Below are 20310 nucleotides of genomic sequence, written 5' to 3'. Positions count from 1 at the left end.
ATCTTGCTGGGATCCTATGACCCCAGCTGACTTCCTGCCCTTTGGGCAGGGGGCTGGACTCGATCTTCCAAGGTCCCTTCCAGCCCTAGTATCTATGAAATCCATGAAAGTCTAGGAGGTGTTTCAAGCTATGTATCCAAATGTCACAGATACCCAACTCAGGGCTGTAGGGAGGCACCCAAGTCCAGAAAAGTAGGATTTCAGAGAGACAGAATTCTCTCAGATCTCCTGGTAGCTTATTATACCCTTGCTCAGCATACTACTTGTTGCCAGTCCCATCACTAGGTGCATAATGTGGCTTAGGTATCTCATCAGGAATTATGCAACTTAAATTAAGGTCATTTATTTCACTGTGGAAGTTAAGTGAAGTTTATGTGGTTCTGGCCTGTATTCTTTTCTAGGAAGCAGAATGTTCCCTTTATGTGCAAAGTATGCAGATAAAAGTGGTAAGAGAAATTCAGGCCAATGGAAACGGGACCATTTTGCACAAGAAACTAAAGATGAATTTGCAACCTTTCCTTTACAAACTACCACGTGAGCTAGAGTGGCTATTTCAGGATTGAAAATTTTATTGTTTCAGAGAGTCACCATTTTCAATGCAAATGCCTTACAAAAGTTAAAATACCTTGTCTTTGCAGTTATTTTTACTGAAGTAATGTTGACCCAATATGTCAACCTGTGATAACTGGCATTAAATCCCTATCCTTCAATTCTTTTTTAACTGAATCCCTAATGAGCTTCTCCACTATTTTTCCCAGAATTGATGGCAAGCTTACTGCGCTATATTTATTCAGGTCACGAGGGGTGCACTGATAAAGGGTTTTTTTGACCAATACCAGTGGCTAATTCTTAACCAGCCATATTGGCTGATACCGATCTGATAAACAATATGCAAACCAGCAGCTTGGAGAGCAGTGTCCAGCAGGTAAGTCTGTGGTAGAAAGAATACAGGGAAGGGAAGGGGTGTGTGGGGCCCTCAAAGTAAGGGAGGGCGTGGGGCTGGGGCAGGGACTACCCAGCCAGTGCAGAGCAGGGTGCGGGACAAAGCCATGGGTGTCTCATCAGGGGGTTGCGGGGAGTAGGGCGGCTCCCTGCTGCTGCACATACCCCTATGGGAGGCATGGGGGGCATATGCCCCCCCAGATGTGTGTGGGGTGAGGATGGGCTGCCTGCTGTGGGCTTGGGCCCAGGGGCTATGTAGGCCTCTTCCCAATGGGAACTGAGCTGGGGCTGTGCAGGGGGAGCAGGGAAGGGAGCGGTGACACTGGAATGGGGACTACAGGGTAGGCTACAGCCAGCCTAAAATTTGCTGTAGCCCTGCCTCCCAGCACCACTACTGCCTGCCTTGAGCACAGCCCTGGGCCAGCCCCACCACTAGGAAGAGGCCAGTGCAGCCCCTGCCCCTGAGACCACACGCAGCATTTAATCCCTGACATTACTGGCTACACCGCCCCCCAAAAAACAAAACGCCAATTGCCAATCATGTTCATTTTCCTTTTATCGGTGCCGATCCAATATGGACCGATATGTTGGTGCACCTCTACAGGTCACTCCTCTTCAATTTTGGCTACTGACACTTCATTAACTCTTCAAGTCTTGGAGTGGTGGGAAAATTCCAGAAGACTTATTAATTATTTTCAGTGGGCCAGAAATATGTAAAAATCTTTTAGGGCTCTTGGGCACAAACTTCCTGGACCTGATAATTTTTAAATATCTGTCTTTAGAACTTTTAACATTCTCTCCAGTTATTAACAGCCTGGAAATTACTTCATCATGCCCACGTAATAGGAATTTACCATTCTGCTTCTTTCCAAATACACAATACAAATGTCTGTTGAACATTTCTGCTTTTGTGGTAACACTAATAATTTTACACTCTACATCCAGTAACGGACCAATCCCACCCTATGCTCTCCTAATCGGTATAAAACTAAGAGACATCCACTAAAATTAACAAAAGATGGCTTTATAACAGGGGTATCAAAGATATGGTCTGTAGGCCACATTTCAGCCTCCCAGTGCTGGCCTGGGACTCCAGTTGACCCACACAGAGCCAGTCCAGCATGTGCTGAACTGACCCCACACAGAGCCAGTTCAGAACCACACCCAACTCTGCCCCAATTGCCAAACACATACAAGATCCAACACCCATGACACTCACTCCTGCTTGTCCAGGCTGTAAGTCTTGCGCACAATGGGTCCTTGAGCAGCTGGAAAGAGTGCTAGATCCAGCATGGGGGGGGAACAGGACAAGGACAGGTCCCAGTCTGGCCCATAGCACTGTTCAACCAGCCTGCAGGGCCAGATACGTTTGACACCCATCATTTAAAAACAAGCAAGAGGAAGTTCTTTTTTGTTTGTTTTTTTTAAACATAATACATAATTAACTGGTGGAATTCATTGCCATATGAAGCTGTAAAGACAGATAGAACAACCAGTTTCAAAAAGGGAACTAGACAAATTCATGGAGGACAAGTCCATTGATGGCTATTAAAGAGAACAGTCAGGGATGTAGCTTCTAACTTCCCTGATTAAAGTTGGGGGAAGGGGAGGGGGTAACAGGATGGATTACACTAGACACTCCCTGTAAATATATTTTCCCTCTAAAACATCTACACTCAGGTTTCTCTCTATGCGAGTGTTGCATTCCAATAAAACCTTGCATAAAGTGAAATCTGCATCCACATAAAGCAAATCAATTAATGCATATAATTAACAGGGATACGTACTAGCCTCAGTCTACTTCCTCCCCCAAACCAGGACAAATTCAAACAAGTAATCGCACGATACAACAACTGCTGCACAGACAGGCTGCGAGCTCTGCGCTGCAAGCAGCAGCACATGCAGGGAGTGCATCACCAGGGCAGCATGGAGGCAGGCTGGAGAGGAACTGGGGGTAGGGAAGCAGGGCAGCAGGGAACACTGGAGGCTTGCTGCTCCTAGCTCTACCCTGCTTCCCTTCCCCAGATGCCTCTATAGCTCAGTGGGCATGACCTAGCGCAACTGGGAACAGTGGGGCTGCACAGAGAGGTTATGAGCTTTCTGCAGCACGGAGTGCGGGGCAAGCACCTTCTCCCTGCAGCCCCACTGTTCCCAGCCATGCCGGGTTGCAACCACTGAGCTAGGGAAGCACCCAGGGCAGAGAACCAGGTCAGCAGGAAATGGTGGCTGCTCATCCTGTGCTGCCCTGGGGACACGCCTCCTGCACCTGCCGCTCTTTGAGGGGTGCAGCCCTGTGCCACAGAAGGCACATGACCAGGGCAGCAGGGTGCAGGGCCCTTCACTTAAGATCAGATTTTTCTCACACAAAGCAAATTTCTGATATAAATAAGGTTGTCACATGTAAGTAAATTTGAACAAAATGAATTTGCATAAAGAGAGACCCAAGTGTGCTACTTGCCACTGTCATGGGGAGGACACCAGGTCAGACAGACCATGGGTCCGACTCAGTATAGAATTTTTTATATTCTTGGGTATACTACATTATCCGAAATACCCACACCTAGTCCAATTCCTTTTATTTAGCTCTGCCAGCCATGACTTTTCCTAGACTAAACCTCCTTTACCCATTTTCTATATTCTGTAACTTTTAACTTTTATGTATTAATCTCCATGCCTTCCCCTTGTAAAAGCTATGTTATGCTTAACCTTGGCAGGATGCAATTCTTATTGCTAACTGACTTCACCTCACACTCACAGAGCAAAAGAAAAATATTTCCACTGGTAATCATCAAAGTATATAAAAAGGGGATGCAAGAAAAAAAAAAAATCCACAACAGGAGTACGGAAATTCAGAACATGGGGCACCACACATGCACCTGATGTCCACTGCAGGCGAGTGGGGGGAGCCCCAGCTGTGCCGGCCATGCACTGTTCCTCTAGCAGCGGCTTGGGAAGCCACTGCTGCAGGGTTCTGCTGCCGAGGGGCAGGGCTGTTGGCAGTTGGGTGTTGCCGGCCACTTGCTCTGCCAGGTTTCAGCTGGAGAATTGGGCACCAAACTCCCGTCGAGCCCGGTTTGGCCCTTGCATGATTGAGGCAGGGGCCAAACTGCTTCCGAGCCTGATCTGGCCCCTGCATGATATGGGCAATGCCTCCTATCCCAGAGCAGAGCTTGGGGATTTAATCCACTGGTGTCTGCCAGGTGGGGCTCATCACCCAAGGGACTGTGGGGAACTGCTTCCTGCCCTGGGCTAGGCAGCCAATGCCTCCTATCCCAGAGCAGGGCTTGGGGATTTAATCACAATTTGACAGCCAGGAGTCCACTGACGAGCTTCCTCCATCCTGCAGCCCCCTAGCCTGGCCCCAGCCCCCATGTGTTCAGTGCCACGAGAAGTGAAAGCTCCATCCTGGTACGAATGTACTACCAAATGAACAGAATGATTTAAAGCAGGTATGCTTTACTGATTTATGGATACTTACATTTTATATTTTGACATGGGATTTTATGGAGTAGACTGTCATTACTAAACTGTCTGCCCCACATCGTAATTTTGCACAATCCTGAATATTTAAATTGATAAAAATCAAAATAAATGCTTAAAAATAAACATTGATTTTAGCCATCAAAATTTATTAATAAAATAAAATAAAAATCAAGTTCTGCCAAGCCTAGTTATGCTGCTTTTGCTTTCAATTGCTTTCTAATTACAGGCAGTCCTCGACTTACAATGTTGAGTTACAACATTTCATACTAAGGACATTTATAAATTGACACCCTGTTACAACTTTATAACGTCAGTTTCGACTTACAATGCTTGATCTGATGCAACACCACACCAGCAAACAAGTTCACTGCGTCACTCATCTCCCTGGAGAACATCTGTCCAAACTTCCTTGGACACTTGCTTTAAGAAAGCAGACAAAACTCCAGAAAAACCTGCAGCCAAGAGTCCTGACAAGACTCCAGCCAAGGACCCTTCAAAAAGTCCAACCGAGAGCCTTTCAAAAAGTCCAGCAAAGTCACCTCAAAGAAGTCCTTTCAATTCAATACGATTGCTATTTATAATATAAATACATTAATGTATCTATATTACTCATCTATAATTGATCAAGTACAAAATTCTGGGGTATTTTTGGTGAAAATAGGATATCGGGCCTTGGTTCAGGAACCAGTCACCATTTATAACCTTGTTTCTTAGGAGAAAATTGGTTCCGAGTTACAATGTTTCAACTTAAGTTTTCAGGAACCAATTGTGTCGTAAGTTGAAGGACTGCCTGTATTACCTTCAGTTCAGTACTGAACCAAGTGAGTAATGAATCAAGACTGTCCCGCTGGATCAAAGAATCTTGGCTTTTGGCAGTTCCTAAGGAAAATTATTTGATACTCCATATTCTCATTCACATTTTAGCTACTTTTTCCCTCCATAAATTTTGCTTGCAATTTCTGCCTGCTCTGTGAAGTTAACCCTTTTGAAGTACTAGTCTAGGGGGAGATATTTAGTGCCTGGGACTTTCTTGTTTACTTACAGTAAATAAAAATAAGGTTACAACCACTGGTTGCCAGGCAACTACCAGCTTCCAGTAGAGTGACTAATTTATCTTTATCCATCATGTAGTCCATAACTAGAGCTTTGACGTTGGGTGCAAAACCCTATGTCGGAAAACTCTTATATTTCCAACACTCAGACACTGGATAGCCACCTGAGTATCTCCAGTGTGCTTACCCATAACATTTTCTTCCTACACATTATGGACAAATACCTTTGCTCCAAATTTATCCTATAGCTTGCACTTTTTTGTACTGACCAACACACACGCACAGGAATCAAATATCCTGGGGTTAGAAGCCATTATTTTTCTAAAGTCTAGAGCAGGTAATAGTGTCTTTACTGAACATGCCATTTAACACTGCACTTACTATGGAGACAGCACACTATCCTATTTTCCACATGTCCATTACTATGATCTTTTAAAAAAAGGACTGGCAGTGAAGACTGCTTTCTTCCTTAAAGTAGGTCAAGAACCTCAATGGATAGCTGCTTTCTTCACAACACTAGGACACCAACCAAACAAATGTGTTTCTTTGTAACAACTTTCATGTTCTCTTCTTCCAAATTTGTTGAATAGTTGTCAGCTATTTGGTACTTCTGTCCAGGTTGAATGCTTCCTGTTTTTCCCTATTGAACACAGCACTATTCTGCTTCTTCACTTCTACTCTTCCCAGTTATTTGACTGCCACTTACCCTGCCCTGCACCATGGCACCTGCAACAACTATTTCCAAAACGGATTACCCAACAGGTTTCTTCTTTTTGAGGTTGTGCATTGCTTCAGCTTGCATATTTAAACCATGCATCTTCCCATCTCATATACCTGCCACTTTGCATTTCATGAACCAGATTTGATCTGTCAGAATGAGAGATAGAATACATCCAAGGTAGGTCACAACCACTATTTCCGCATTATCCATATTCACTACCTGGTATGAAGCCATCCCTAAAAATAAAAGAAACCCTGCTACAACTTCACTTGCCAGTCGATACCCCTGCTCAATGGTTCATTTGGCAACCGATTAACACACATTAAATCTTGATGCTGGCTCCATTCCCACACTGAACATTGTCCAAAATTACAGACTGACAGGCATTAGATCCATCTCAACTGGATACATGACACAGTTTCAGCCTGCTGTCCACAGCAAAAAAAATGCCATTTTCCATCCCTTTTCAGTGATCCTTCTAAGAAGGTCTTGCTTCAACAAGCAGTATCCTCCTTGTTAACTTTAAGCAAGAGAGAGGAAGTAACCTTACACCAAGGAAATGGTTTCTGTGATGGATAGTTTCTGACACCAGAAAGGAATTTAAAGACAGGGCACTTTCATTTAATTTCATTCATTTTCAATTTGCAACTTAAAAGTTCAAGCTACTATTACTACATCTGCACAGCGAACTGGACCTTCCCACAGGAAGTGCCTGATTTGTGGTGGGTCAGGACCAGTACCAGGACAAGACTCTTCCATTCCACCTCCTGATACCTTCTAGAGTCTTTACCAAGATGCTCTTGGTAGTAACCATACACCTTAGACAGCAAGGGATAGCAGTGTATGACCATCTAGATGACTGCACCTCTTTCACACCCAAGAACAACTGATGAATACTCCTAAATCCAGTCTGACTTCTGGATGAGTCTGCAATTCATAAGGTCAATCTGGACCCTGTGACACCTAGAACTTATCTAATGCAGGAGCTAACCCTACCAGTCAACCACTGATCCACTGATAAAGCCAACGCTACACTCTTGATCACATGACCATCTACACCTGTGACATCATATGCCATGTTGAGCTTAGAGGCATGCAGTCCTGTCAGTGTGTGAAAGATCTTTGAAAAATCATTTGCTTACCATTATGTTGACAATCTTCTAGGAGTTCTGTTCTCCTATGTCGAGGACAGATATGTTCAATATGTGTAAGGGTCAACAATGACCCAGATGTTTTTCTATTACAATGGGGAGCCCACATCAGCAACCTGCAGGGAACTGGACACCTGGATGTTTCAGAAGGCAAAACAACATCAACAGGATAGAGGTCAAGGCAGTGAAAAAAGTCAGGAGGGAGAATGATACACAGAAGACTGGCAAAGAAAGCAGAAGGCCAGTCTCCCAGCAGAAAGAAGAGTGCAAGGGGAGGACTAGAGATGCATACCTGCCCCCAAAGGGGCAGATCCATGTGATTTGGGGTGACTACTGACCTCTCGAGATAATCAGATCTGGCCCCCTAGCACTTGGGCAGGAAAGACTGCTGGGCTCAAATTTCACAGATTTTTAGGGTTGGAAAGAGCCTCAGAAGCTCAGAGTCCAACCCCCTGCCCCTGGGCAGGAAAGAGTGCTGGGATCAGATGACCTTAGCCAGGTGTTTGTCCAATCTCCTCTTAAAGACCTCCAAGATAAGGGAGAGCACCACCTACCTTGGAAGTCTCTTCCAGATGACCCTGGCAACATAAGCGTGCTTGCTGGGGAGAATCAATTGGCTTGTAACCAAGGTAGATTCAGGAAAGAGATGGGTGTGCTACCTGCCAGAGGGACTGAAGTGAGATATGGTTGGAAAAGATCTTCCTAGGATCACGGAAGAACTTACTGACTATCTTCATGGTGGGACACACGATACCACCAGATCCCTGATGAAAAGGGGGCAGGGGGGAGAAAGAGAGGAAGATGCTCAAGGGAAGGTAGGTTCAGATGACCCTCCAAGGTATTTTTCCAGTCATAGGATCAGAGAGAAGTGCAGCTGGAAGGGATCTCCAGAGGTCACATCTAGTCCAACCCCCCACCTGAGCCAGCATTATCCTTATCCAAAGCATCCCAGGCAAACTCATTGTCCAACCTCTTGGTAAAACTACCATCAACCTTGACACAACATAAGATATAACACCCAAACCTGCCATGGGTGAAGCAAGGGGATCACAGAAGCCAGTGTCCTACTGCTGTATAAGATTGTTAGTATATAGGCTTCTTCTCCCATATCTTCTTTATTCCACAGTCAAAAATTCTTCTGGTCACCTTCCCATCCATGCCTTATTCTCCAGGCACTCCATGAAGCAATACAGGATATTATCCAGGTATTTGCGATAGTAACTAAAGTTTTCTTGGCCATTTACGGGTTTTCTTGGCCCCCTCTCCTCGAGCACTGAGGTGTTCTCATCCAGTAGTCCTGAACTTCCTCAAAAGTGTCACCAAGATCTTCACTTCAGTAAGAGATGCCATCACAGAGACAGACCTAAATACGGTCTTCACACCTCTGATAAGGTCTCCCTGAGCCCAGGGCAATGTGTTTCTTGCTCTAACTCTCTATCTAAAGGAGATAAATGCCCTTGTGGCAAATCCTCCATATTTTACCTTCTATCCAGATAAAAATATGTGGAAGAATTCACCTCAATTTTCAGTCCAAGATGGCTACTGAATTCCACCTCAGTAAAATGAGCTTGTAGGTTTTCATCCCAAAACCTCACTCCTCCAGATCTCTGAAGTCATTATACATATTTTATGTACAAAGAGCTTGGTTGTCCTACCTACACAGGAATGAGCTGCTTTCTGCTCAGGTCTCTAGTTGTTTACTTTCCTAGCAGAGAGATCCAAAACACTCAATAGCATGTCCAGCTGTGTCACAAGACTATCAAGGTAGGACTGGCTTCTCAAATATAGAAGTCTCCGAGGCAGATGGTGCACTTATTAAGGTGGTTCTTTTACTTTCACCATCTCCGAACCCCCTCAAACAACAGACAAATAACTAACAAAAGAAAGATGGCCAAAGAAGGGGAAATCTGCAAAATGCATATGAAGAGCACAGAAAAGAATTTTTGATAAATAAGATAAATTTAAGTCAGGAAGATTTGATAGAATTCACCCCAGTGCTCTGAAAGAAATAGCTAAAAAAAAAAAAAAAAAGCCTTAGAGCCACTGACAATAATGTTCGAAAACTCATGAACAACAGGTGAAAATTGTGGAAGAGCTAACAGTGCACATATTTGAAATGGGGGAAAAAGGAGGATTAGATCAGTAAGTATGATTTCAATACCTGGGAAGTTAGTAACAAGTCACGCCAAACTAACGTGATTACCTTCTTTGCAAGGATAACCAGCTTGCTGGATGAAAAGGAACATGTTGATATAATAAGGCAGTAAGGCATTTGATGTGGTCCTACATGATATTTTAATGAAAAACTCCGCTAAGTATGGGCTAATATAATTACCAGTAAATGGAAGATGTTGTGCTTACATCATGGGAATCAGCTTTGGTGGAAGTGAAGACAGATAAACAGGTTACTACTCCACATATTGAAGCTGCTCTGGGACACTGAGAGGCAACCTGAACCCTTATAAAAATAGGTTCTATTTTTTTTTTTTTTTTTAAAGTGATGGTAGCTTGGCTAGATGCTTCCTACCAGTGGAACCTCTGGCTCAGGGGCAGGATATTATTTTGGGTGGAAGGCCGCTTAATGAGTTCTGGTGAGCTGTTGAGGACTGCATGGGTTGCCCTGCCTGCCGGTTGCCAATTTCAGACTGGAAGTCCCGCCCCTAAACCCTGACCTTTTTCACCGGAAGTCTCACCCCTTGCCCCCCAGAAATACTCCTTTTGGGATGGGGGGGTTGTCATCTTAGAACGAGAAAAAAAAACAAATCACACACTAGAAATCAAACACCTATTATAACATATTTTTGTCATGATTTGTGTTTGCGTAGTGTATATATAGGTGTTTGCATAATAACTTAAAAAAAAAGTCTTAGTCTTGTATGTTGTGGAGGGGTGTGTGTGCATGTGTGGTGGGGTGTGACTGTGTGGAAGGGGGCACAGGGTATGTTCAGGAAGGTTGTGGGTGTGAAGGAAGGTGGGGGTGGGTAGGGAGACCCCCTCACCTCATACTCCCCCCATGGCTCAGCAGCAGCAGGCAGACCTGTTCAGGGGACTGGTGCCTGGCAGGGCTTGGCTCCAGCCAGTGCTGCATATTGTGGCAAGGGGCACAGCCTCTGCCAGGCAGTCTGTATCACCAGCACTCCCCACTCGCCAAACATGGGAAGGAAGCCCCAGGCACTAGAGCCAGCTGCTTTCCCTGTCCCCCAGGGGAAGGTGCCTGAGGCTTTCCTCCCATGAAGTGCAGGCCAAGCGGAGAAGGCAGCCAGCTCCAGCGCATTTGCATGGCATGAGGGGGGGCTTCCCTCTCATGCCATGCAAATGAGAGAGCTGCACATGCAAGTGGGGAGCGCTGGCGATGGACTGCCCAGTGAAGGCTGCAGTCCTCACTGCAATGTGCAGCACTGCCTGGAGCTGTGCCCCACTGGGAATGAGCACCTGAACTGGGCACAAGCGCCCTGAGCACCCCTGCCTGCTGCTGGTGCCACTGCCACCACCTGCCAGGGCTGGGCACCATGGGGAGGGGGAGAATGTGGAGGGGATGCCCACACCCTCCCTCACAACCACACACTGTCAATGTGAGCCCTCTGCTGCCACTGCCACACCACTTCCCTAACTGCTGCCCAGAGTGACCAGTAATCAGCACTACTGCACAGTAGCACCAGCACACATCTTTTAAGTAATGACTAGTTCTACTAGGCACTAGCACAGCTTTCACCGTGACGTGCTAATGTGCAGTAGAAATAGTCTACTGTGCTTTTACCATCTTGTGTAAATGCATTCAATGTGCACTAATTTGTGTTATATTTATTTGTAAACTCAATATTGAAGAAGGATTTCTGGGGTTGACCTGTCCTACAGAATCTCTATGTACTGGCTCCTTATACAATTGTCTCCCTTTGTCCCTTTCAGCACCATGGTCTGAACCCAAGGGTCTCAAATTCAATCTCTGCTTCTGAATTCTGCGGAATAATATGGTTCTGCTCATTAGCCATTAATCGTACGAACAGCTCTTTCAATTTTTTCAGCTAACTCATTCAATAAGTCAACTAGGACAGAAGACTCTCACCTCTTCCCTTGTTCAAGTGGAATTTGGTTACATTACTTAGTATTTTCTCCCCCCATCTGCCATATTTAATATGTATTGGTGAGATTTCCAGGATGTCCTTTTTTTAAACCTTCCTTGTAAGAAAGACATTTCTATTAACTTACTTCCCCAGACAGGAATATCTTTGCTTTCTGCCTTCATCACAATGGAGGCCATGGTCATAGTCACAGAAATAGCATCGAAGTATGAAGAATGTGGAGCCACTGTGAGAATGGCTGCTTCTGTTGGTGATGCCTGCCTGCCCTTTACAGTTACCCAATGAAATCCACCAGCGAGCCACATAGTTCTCATGAGTGCTTTCAGCAAGCAATGCACTGCCCTGAGAAGGGAAAAAAAAAAAAGGATAATGGTTATATTCCCCTAGGTAAAACTTTTGTTATACAAGCAGATACTTACATAAGTATCAAAGAAACTGAGTAACAGAATAAGAACATTTTAGTTTTTTTGTTCAAACTTTGTGAAGTGGTCCAAGATATTTGTATGCTAACAGGTCATGGACAGATGTGCTCCAATTTCCGCTACAATTTGGAGCACTTTGGTATCGTACAGATGCATGCCCCTCTCTTCCCACCCAGCCACACTGGAGTGTTTCAAAACTGCTGCAATGCCATACAGCAGTGGTGTTCTCCAACTAAGGGGGGTGACAGGGACCTGCTGGTCCTTCATTGTCCCACAGTGCTCAGCTCCTCACTCCCCAAAAGCAAATTTCTCCAGTAGCATCAGTTTTTTTTCCAGCCTTTTCTCCTTAAACCAATTAAGTTATGCAGTGGTTATTTTTTGGTAATACCTCAGCATATGCTTTACCAAATGAGTGAAGATAGGAACTCACTTTCGCCACCAGGAGCGAGGCTTTTCAAGTTCCTTCTCGTTATATCCCAATAAAGCAATAAATGCAAAAAACCAGGCAACTAACATCATAGAAACAGCAAAAAAGAGTCGAATAGGGAACAAAGTCAAGGTCATGAAGGCAACCTGCAACACACACAAGAGAGTCAGTTTAGAGTACATTAAAATAACAAACTGAACAATCATTTTAAGAAACACCTCAAAAGAAAGTTAGTTTAAAAATAAATATTCTTCCATTTAATGTGAAAAACACCTTACTAATTGAATGAAGAGAAACTCTAAAACAAAGCTGTAGCTATATAGCTACATCACACAGCAACATAGTTAAGAACACCTGAACATTTCCATTCTCAAGTCTTCTAGATGTAGTCCATGTCCAGGAGTGAATTCTTAACTTTGAATTGAGTTGTGTAAAAATGTCAATCAATCATTTGAGCAGAGGCAGGGGGACACTTGTCATTATACAAGAAAAAAAGGTTTGTGTTATTAAAAAAAAAAAAAAGCCCTCTACCCTATATTAAAAGAACATTTGAAGTATTAACTCTGCATCTCTTAAGTCGGGACATATAAAAAAAAAAAAAAAAAAAATCAAGGTTTTCTTCACAACCTTACCTCAACCTTATTGTTCACATTTGTTGTTGGGTTGGACCCCAAGCAGGTCTTTTTCTCTATTTTGTTTCAGGGCTGGGGGAAATGATTTCCAGGGCTAATGAGTTAGTTTATTTCCATTTGCAGCATTTAACACACATCAAAGCAATGGAAATAAATTGCTAGATTTAAGTCTTAGTCACAAAATCAATAAGTAGGTGGGGGCAGGAGCAATGTTTCCCCACCCCATCCCACCCCACCCCCCTTCTTACTCAGTAACATAGCAATTAAAGCACTCATCCAGGATGCAGAAGACTTGAGCTCAAATACCTCATCTCCAGCTTCCTAGGAACCTGCCCAAATCACAGCCCTATAGTTTTCTTAGGTGTGCTGCTTTCAATCTTTTTTAGCAAACATTATCCACTTTTGCATAAAAATTACATATTCAGTCAAGCAGAAACTACCACCTGGGCAACTCAGTTGAGTGCTGCATGACCCTCCTTTTTTCCTCCACTGACCTAATGAAGAATTTACTTGCCAAAAAAATTTCCCATTCCTATTTAAGATAGTGTTTAATGACATGGTTATGCACTACTATCTTTCTCTAGGGCCCTCAGACTCATTCAGTGCTCAGAATAAACCTGGTATACCATAAATTTGGACTGCATAGAGGAAGAGACTGTCTTCAGGATCCCTACTTAGTTTGCTGCAGAACTTAGAAAAGGGTACTGTGAGTAAGGCAGGAGAAAACAGTAAGAGTAAAGAGTTTCTTGGTTCAAATGATTGGAGGCTGCCCTGTTGAACTGGATTCCCTGCCCCGACAGAAGTCCTATGTGATGCTAAACAAATGACTCAAACAAAGCAGGTGTTATATGAAAGTCCACAGTTCTCATTTCTGGATGCCTCGCTTGAGATCCAAGCTTCAAATTTGTACTCGTATTCAGGGATATAGCTTATATCCGTGTTGGTCTAAAAAGCAGAGGCAGACAAATTCAAGACTCTTGGACTACAGATTATATCTTTTATTAGACCAACTAAATAGCAGGGGGGGGGGAAATGGTCTTTGAAAGCTTTTGGGTCCAAACTCATATTTTCATGCTAAGAACTTTGAAAAATTATGCCCTAGGCATCTCAAACTGAGCACAAGGAATTCAAGTTAGAGCCTCATATGGAAAATGGGGATAAAACTTGCCATCACAGACAGACAGACAGACAGACTCTGTGAAGCATTCAGATACCACAGTGATGATTACCAGAGAAAACCCCATCAGGAAACTAATTCTTCAGAGCAGAATTTTAATAGCAAGCAGTAAATGCTCATAAGGATCACACTGAATAAGCAGAAAGCATAACACTGAACAGCTGCTCATTAAGAGTGCCATCTATTGTATATGGAGGGTAACTAGAGTTTTATAATCTAACGTTTGATGCAAACAGGTAGTTAATTGCTTGAAGATAAGTGAAGCTGATGGCTTAAGGTCTGACGAGCTGCTTCCCAGAAATAGAACTAGCTAGGCAGTGCTTTTACAGAGATGGGTAGCTTATTGTAGCTCTCCATCTCCATTGCTCATCTTCATCCAACTTTCATGAAACCAATAAAAACGTACGGAAAAGGGGAGACACACAGAGCCTTTTGGTGCTCAGGTGTTCCTAACTAGTACAAGGTCCATCTTATGGGGAGAAGTAAAATGTTCTGCTGGAGTAAGTTTTCCCTTTTTTTTTTTGTAGGGGCAGAGGGTCATAGCAAAGGCTGACAGTTGCCCCAGTTCTTTGCTATCATCACCACTCCTGCTGCATAGCCCAGCTACCTACACTACTCCTCCACCTAATTTAACTCTATAATAGGTTTGGAGAGGGATGTTAATTTATGAGAAAGGTAGTATTAGAGGAACGCTGTAGCCATGATGCCCAGAAGAGACAAGGATATCTTAGGGTGATGTCTTATATTGGACCAACTGCATAGCTGGAATAGAGTTGGACAAGCTTTCAAATGCAAAATGCTCTTTCATCAGGTTGAAGTAGTGAAAGCCCCTGGTCCTGCCCCCTGGCTTTCACTGCTTCAACCTGATGAAGAGCGTTTTGCATTTGAAAGCTTGTCCAACTCTATTCCAGCTATGCAGTTGGTCCAATATAAGACATCAACCTAAGATATCCTTGCCTTTTTGAGAAAAGTAAGTTTCTACTAAAACCTTGTGGGAGGCACAGACAACAAAAAAGGCAAATCAGTCAGCTTTGTTCATGTCTGTCGCTCTCTCGGTCAACTGCACCTATACCAACGCAGGAGTAAGGAGGGAAGGAAGGTTGGTTGGAGACATTCCAGGCCATTTTATCAACAGTCATAAAGGCTCGTTTGCATGAGAAGCAAGTGCAGAACAAGTCGAGCAACTTTCCTTAGTGAAGGTGCTTCTCTGACCTTAACACTGAAGAAGTCAAACCAGTCTTCTGCTCTCTGATGTTTGCTATCTTAAGCAAACTTCAATACCTGAAGAATTACTGGAGTGATTTATAATAACTCAATTTGTAAATACTTGAGGAGGAAGGGGTGATTGTTATCAATCAACATGGGTTTAAGAACAAGTCTTATCAAAAACAACTTGATTTCATTTTTTTGACAGGTTAACTAGTTTGGTGAAAAAGGCAAATACAATCAACATAACATACCTGAACATAGGTAAGTAGTTTCTGACATGGTCCCACATACTAGTCTCTTAAGTTAACTGGAGAAACATGAGGCAGACATAACTTCTAAGTGGATACATAATAGACTGAATCACTGCAAGCAAAGAATAGCTACTGACGGATTGATTTCAGACAGACGGGGGATCTCAGATGAGGTTCTACAGGTGTCCGTTTTGTTTCCAGCACTGTTTAACAATTTATTAATGACTTGGAGGCAGGATTAGAGAGTATACTGATTGAATTTGTACACGATCAGAGGAGCTGAGGATCAGATAAAAATCCAGAGGAATTTTGAAGGATTGGGCTATAGATTTTTTTAAAATAATTAAACAAGGACAAATATAAAGGTGCTGCACATCAGGAAGAAAACCTAAATGCAGAATGGAAGATGGCAGGTTTGACAATCGCACAGCCCAGGAGGACCTGGGGGTCCTGGCTGAGGCTGAAATCCAATGAATCAGCGCCCCCCCCCCAAAAAAAAACAAAGGCAATTTTGAGCTGCATTAACAGAAGCATTGTACATAAAAGACACAGGTGGCAAAAGTAGTATTCTGCTCAGTAGTCTTTAAGCCTCAGCTTGATTACTGTGTCCAGATTTGAGCACTGCATTGTAAGCAGTAAAGAAGCTGGAAAGAGTCCAGAGGTAAGCAATGAAGATGATAAAGGAACTGGAAAGCAAACCATGTGAGGAAGGGTTGAAGGAACTATATAGGTCTCATTTGCAGAAAAGGGGATTAAGTAGATGAGGAGGGAAGCGACAGCAGTTTTTAAATATTTGAAAAGCTGCCATGAAGAAGACTGAGAAACATTGTTCTCCCTTGCCACGGAGAACAGGACACAGGGCAATAGGCTTAAACTGAAGCAAAGCAGAGTCAGACAAAACCTGGGGGAAACTCCCTAACTGTAAGAAGAGTAGGACAATGTAACAACTTTAAGGAAGTCACGAAGGCTCCTTTACTGGAGATTTTCAAGAGTCTGGACAGACAATATCTGGAAAGGTGTAGGAATAGTGAATCCTGTATTTCTATAGGGGATTAGATTAGTTGATACTGGAGGCCCAGTCCAACCCTATGAGTCTATGATGTCACACTGGGCATTTAAACAGCACAGAAAAAGAAAGAAAATGTACTTCAGTTAAGTTACAAACATATTCAGCACAGGACAACCAAAAGGGTCTGTCACCACTAAAGCACATTTCTCATCTATACCTGGAAATAAATTTGAGATTTTTGACTCAGTAGTCCCCAACTGCCAAAAGTTTTCTAAACCCAACCAGCAAAACATGAAACTCATCCACATGAATAACCTAATCATACAGAAAACAACATCTTAGTACTAGTCACTCTGTCACTACAATTTTTTATTGTTAGCTCAAGTGTGTTGGCATTAAAAGTTTGGCATTACCAAAAGTTCATGAGGGAGTCAATATGGCCCCACAGGACAGAAATTTTGTACATTTTCCAACCTCATTTGCTTTTTTATTTAAAAAACACAGAAAATCAGATAAAAGATATATAAGAAAAAGTTTTCAAGTTCTGAAGTCAGACATTAAAACAATAATGTCTGAAGTTGCAGGATTACATACTCCTTTTTATTTTACCAAAATCCTATTTAATTCAGTACACTGAGCAGGTGGATAGTACACAGAGAACAAATCAGGATTGTACGGGAAAAAGGCAGCTTTCACTCAAAAACTTGTGTGCTATTTGTTGTGGAAATTTACAAGTATGTAGCAAATCAAGCAGGTGACTACAAAATGAAAGAAAGTTGGTTCATGCAGGTGACTGCCACCCTAAAGACCAGAATTCTTGTTTGGCTTCAATTTCAGAACTTGTGTGATGCCAGCATAGTTTCTGAAGGCAGAGTTAAAAAAGGAGCTGCTGCTGGGACTGCTATACAGTTTGTATGAAGGACTCTTTCGATAAAATGCATCAACAGCATGGGAAGCACAGAGCAGCACATAGAGTACTCCCCTTACACCTATACCAGACAAATGCACAGGTCACTAACCACTAACCTACATCCCTCATCCACTGCTTACAGTGTTACAAACTTCTACATATCACTCAAGTACAAAGCATCTTTCAGCTCCTCTACTTTGTAACTTAACTGTACTGCAGTTAGCAGTTTACTAGGTGGAACTGTCCTCCAATGAAGCCACCTAGTTTACCACCCCATTGCGCTCCATTTAACTGCACCAGAAATGGATATGTGTTTTGACGTATAAGCTTCCCAACAAAGGTTTAGTGTGGCTTACAGTAAGGAAACAGAATAACTTATAAAACAAGAGAATGAACATGAAAACAAAACAAAAAGCATTTGAGTATCAAGATAAAACAGAAACCCCCTAAATAACCCAACCTAGCTTGCTTTCCTAAATGCCTGCCCAAACAAGGTAGTTTTACAGCACTTCCAAAAGATGCCTAGGTTCAGGCTCTGACAGACCTGAAGAACTGAGAAGCAACTGCTAGGAAAAACTTCCCACACATTTTCACCAAGCAAACTCGGGGATGAATAAGCAGTCATGGAAGGCCTGCAAGTGATGGGAGCGTACCTTGGGGGCTGTGAAATAGTGTCTAAGAGCAGCCCTAAAACTGAGTAGTTCCAGCCACTTTCACAGCATCTAGCCAGTTTGGGGGCTGCTACTACCACAGCATTCACATTACTGCATATTTAGTGAGCTCTGTTTAGGTTGATTTCTGATAAGCACGTACTCTGGGTAAGTGCAGAGTCCTTTTTTCAGCATAAAGGAAGTGCATGTATACCAAAATACACTATCCTCACCACTGAGCTAAAGGGTCATGCTCCTTGCTCTATTCTTGCATTCCTGGCTGCCTGCTGACGCAGCTAGAGGGGGTAAATGGTGACCCTGCCTACCCTATTGTAACACCTGGTGGTTCAGACACTCTCCTGGGAGGAGGGAGATCTAAATTTAAAAAATCACGGCAGGAAGAAGCAAGTATGGCACCCAGATCTCTCTTTCTTGGGTGGCTGTTCCAGCCCTTTACCTGTTATGCCATCTCCCAGTGCTTTTAAGGGAAAGCAATCATGAGGGTTGAATTGCATGCCTCGGGGTGTGCATGCCCTTAGGGGCATACCTTAGGGATGTGGCCCCTCCAGGAGCTCAGGAGCAAACACCTAGTATGTAAATCCCAAATGGCTTATGGATTTAAGTGCTTAAACATTTGATTGAGCCAAGGTGGTGATGCCTCTGGGCCTATGCAGCAACTGATCTTCAGACAGATTTTGTTAAGACATTTGCTTGGACTTGGGCGCTTAAATTCTGCCTACAGAGCTCCAAAAGCCCTCTTTGGCCTCTGGCCCTTAAAAAAACCCCGGACAAGTGTTCCCTTGGTGGCTACTACATGTTTTTACTTGCTGGATGCCAGGGCTAGATTTACCAGAGGACTGAGCACCCACAACTACAACCGAGGTAGACAAGCTGTTCGTGGAACACAACGCACAATAAGAAGGTTAAGCATCCTGCAAAAATCAGGCCTAATAGATGAGAGACTGGAGTACCCCATATTAGTGAGGGTACATGACTATTTTGGCTGTGCACTCAGTGCCTTGCTTCCCTCCATTTGTAAACCTGGGCAGACAACACCTTACTGGAGGGGGACAAAGATCTGTTTACAAGATGTTTGTGAAACAGCAAAACATTGCAGCGATGAGCACCAGGGAGAAGCCCTTGAGAAAACTCATTCTGTATCAAGCACAATTTGAACGCTGTGTAGCTACTGAGGCTAGAAGAGGAGGACCACAAGAAACGCTCACAGACTGAGCCACGCCACGGGCACTTTCAGGTGCACTGGACTGATCAGAGAACCCTAGACAAGCTGGGCTGGGAGTGACCTCCAGGGGGCACCCAGTCCAAGGCAGGACCATCCCTACCCAAGTCACCCCAAACAAGCCATCCCCCAAACTCTGCTGCCAACGCACATACAGCCCCATCCCAAGGGGCTGAACTCCAGGGAAACCGGCAACCTCCAACCCTTTGCCCAGCCCCTGCCTTGCCCACCTCTGCACCCTGCCAGGGGCTGCCCCAACGTGCCCGCAACACCCCCGACTGGGGGGCACAGCACCAAGCCCCAGACTGCCCTTGCCCCCCAAGCCCTTTGGAGGGGGAGCAGGCGCTCGGGTGCTCACGGCTTCCCAAGTCACTCAGGCCCTTCTTCATGGGGGGAGGGGGAGCGGGCTCAGCTGACCGAGCCCGGCTCCACACAGGCCTGTTGGGTATGGGGGGAGGGGGGCGAATTGCACGACCCACCCCTCACCCGCCTGAGCACCTTCCCCGCATCCCTGCCCCCCTGCATCGCAGGACCACGCGCCCCCCCGGCCGCGCCCCGCTCGCACCTTGGCTCGCTGCAGGGCGCCGAGGCGCAGGCGATGCACGAAGGGGTTGCGCACGGGCGGGGGCGGCCCTCGCGCCCGGCCGCGGCTGCTCAGCTTCATGGCGCGGCGCGAGGATGCTCGGGCGCGCGGCGGCGGGATGGAAGGAGCGGGATAGGCGGTGGGGAGGGGGGAGCGAGGCTGCGCGCGCCACTCCGCTGGCCGCTAGGCCGGTGCCCGCAGCCGCGCATGCGCCTCAGGCGGCGGCGAGCGCGCGAGCTGCCGGCGGGGGCTGTCTGCCTGGCGCCAGGCCTGGAGCGGCTTAACCTGAGTGGGACGGCTGTGCCCGGCTTAGGGAGCGCAGCGCGGGGGGAGGCGCGGTCCTGCTCCGGGCGGCCGGGCTCCGGCAGCTGG

General features: G+C 44.8%; 1 protein-coding gene across 2 annotated transcripts in view; it reads right to left on the bottom strand.

The window, feature by feature from the left end:
* The window catches only part of LPCAT1 (lysophosphatidylcholine acyltransferase 1), a 71600-nt gene extending 51515 nt beyond the window's left edge, over nt 1-20085 (bottom strand). The window contains exons 1-3 of one of the 2 annotated variants that reach the window (XM_019540302.1): nt 19921-20085; nt 12281-12423; nt 11556-11770 (exon numbers count right to left, since the gene is read on the bottom strand). In XM_019540302.1, the coding sequence (XP_019395847.1) occupies nt 11556-11770; nt 12281-12423; nt 19921-20019 (457 nt within the window). In that variant the 5' untranslated portion in view covers nt 20020-20085. Of the gene's footprint in view, nt 1-11555; nt 11771-12280; nt 12424-15546; nt 15845-19920 lie in introns of those variants that run through there. The other variant, XM_019540310.1, reaches the window with a different exon arrangement.
* Nucleotides 20086-20310: the final 225 nt, after the last annotated feature.

Source organism: Crocodylus porosus, unplaced genomic scaffold, assembly GCF_001723895.1.
Source record: "Crocodylus porosus isolate Cpor-Errol unplaced genomic scaffold, CroPor_comp1, whole genome shotgun sequence".
Lineage (NCBI taxonomy): Eukaryota > Metazoa > Chordata > Crocodylia > Crocodylidae > Crocodylus > Crocodylus porosus.
The sequence above is the reverse complement of the archived record's forward strand: the minus strand, read 5'-3'. Positions and strand labels throughout refer to the sequence as shown.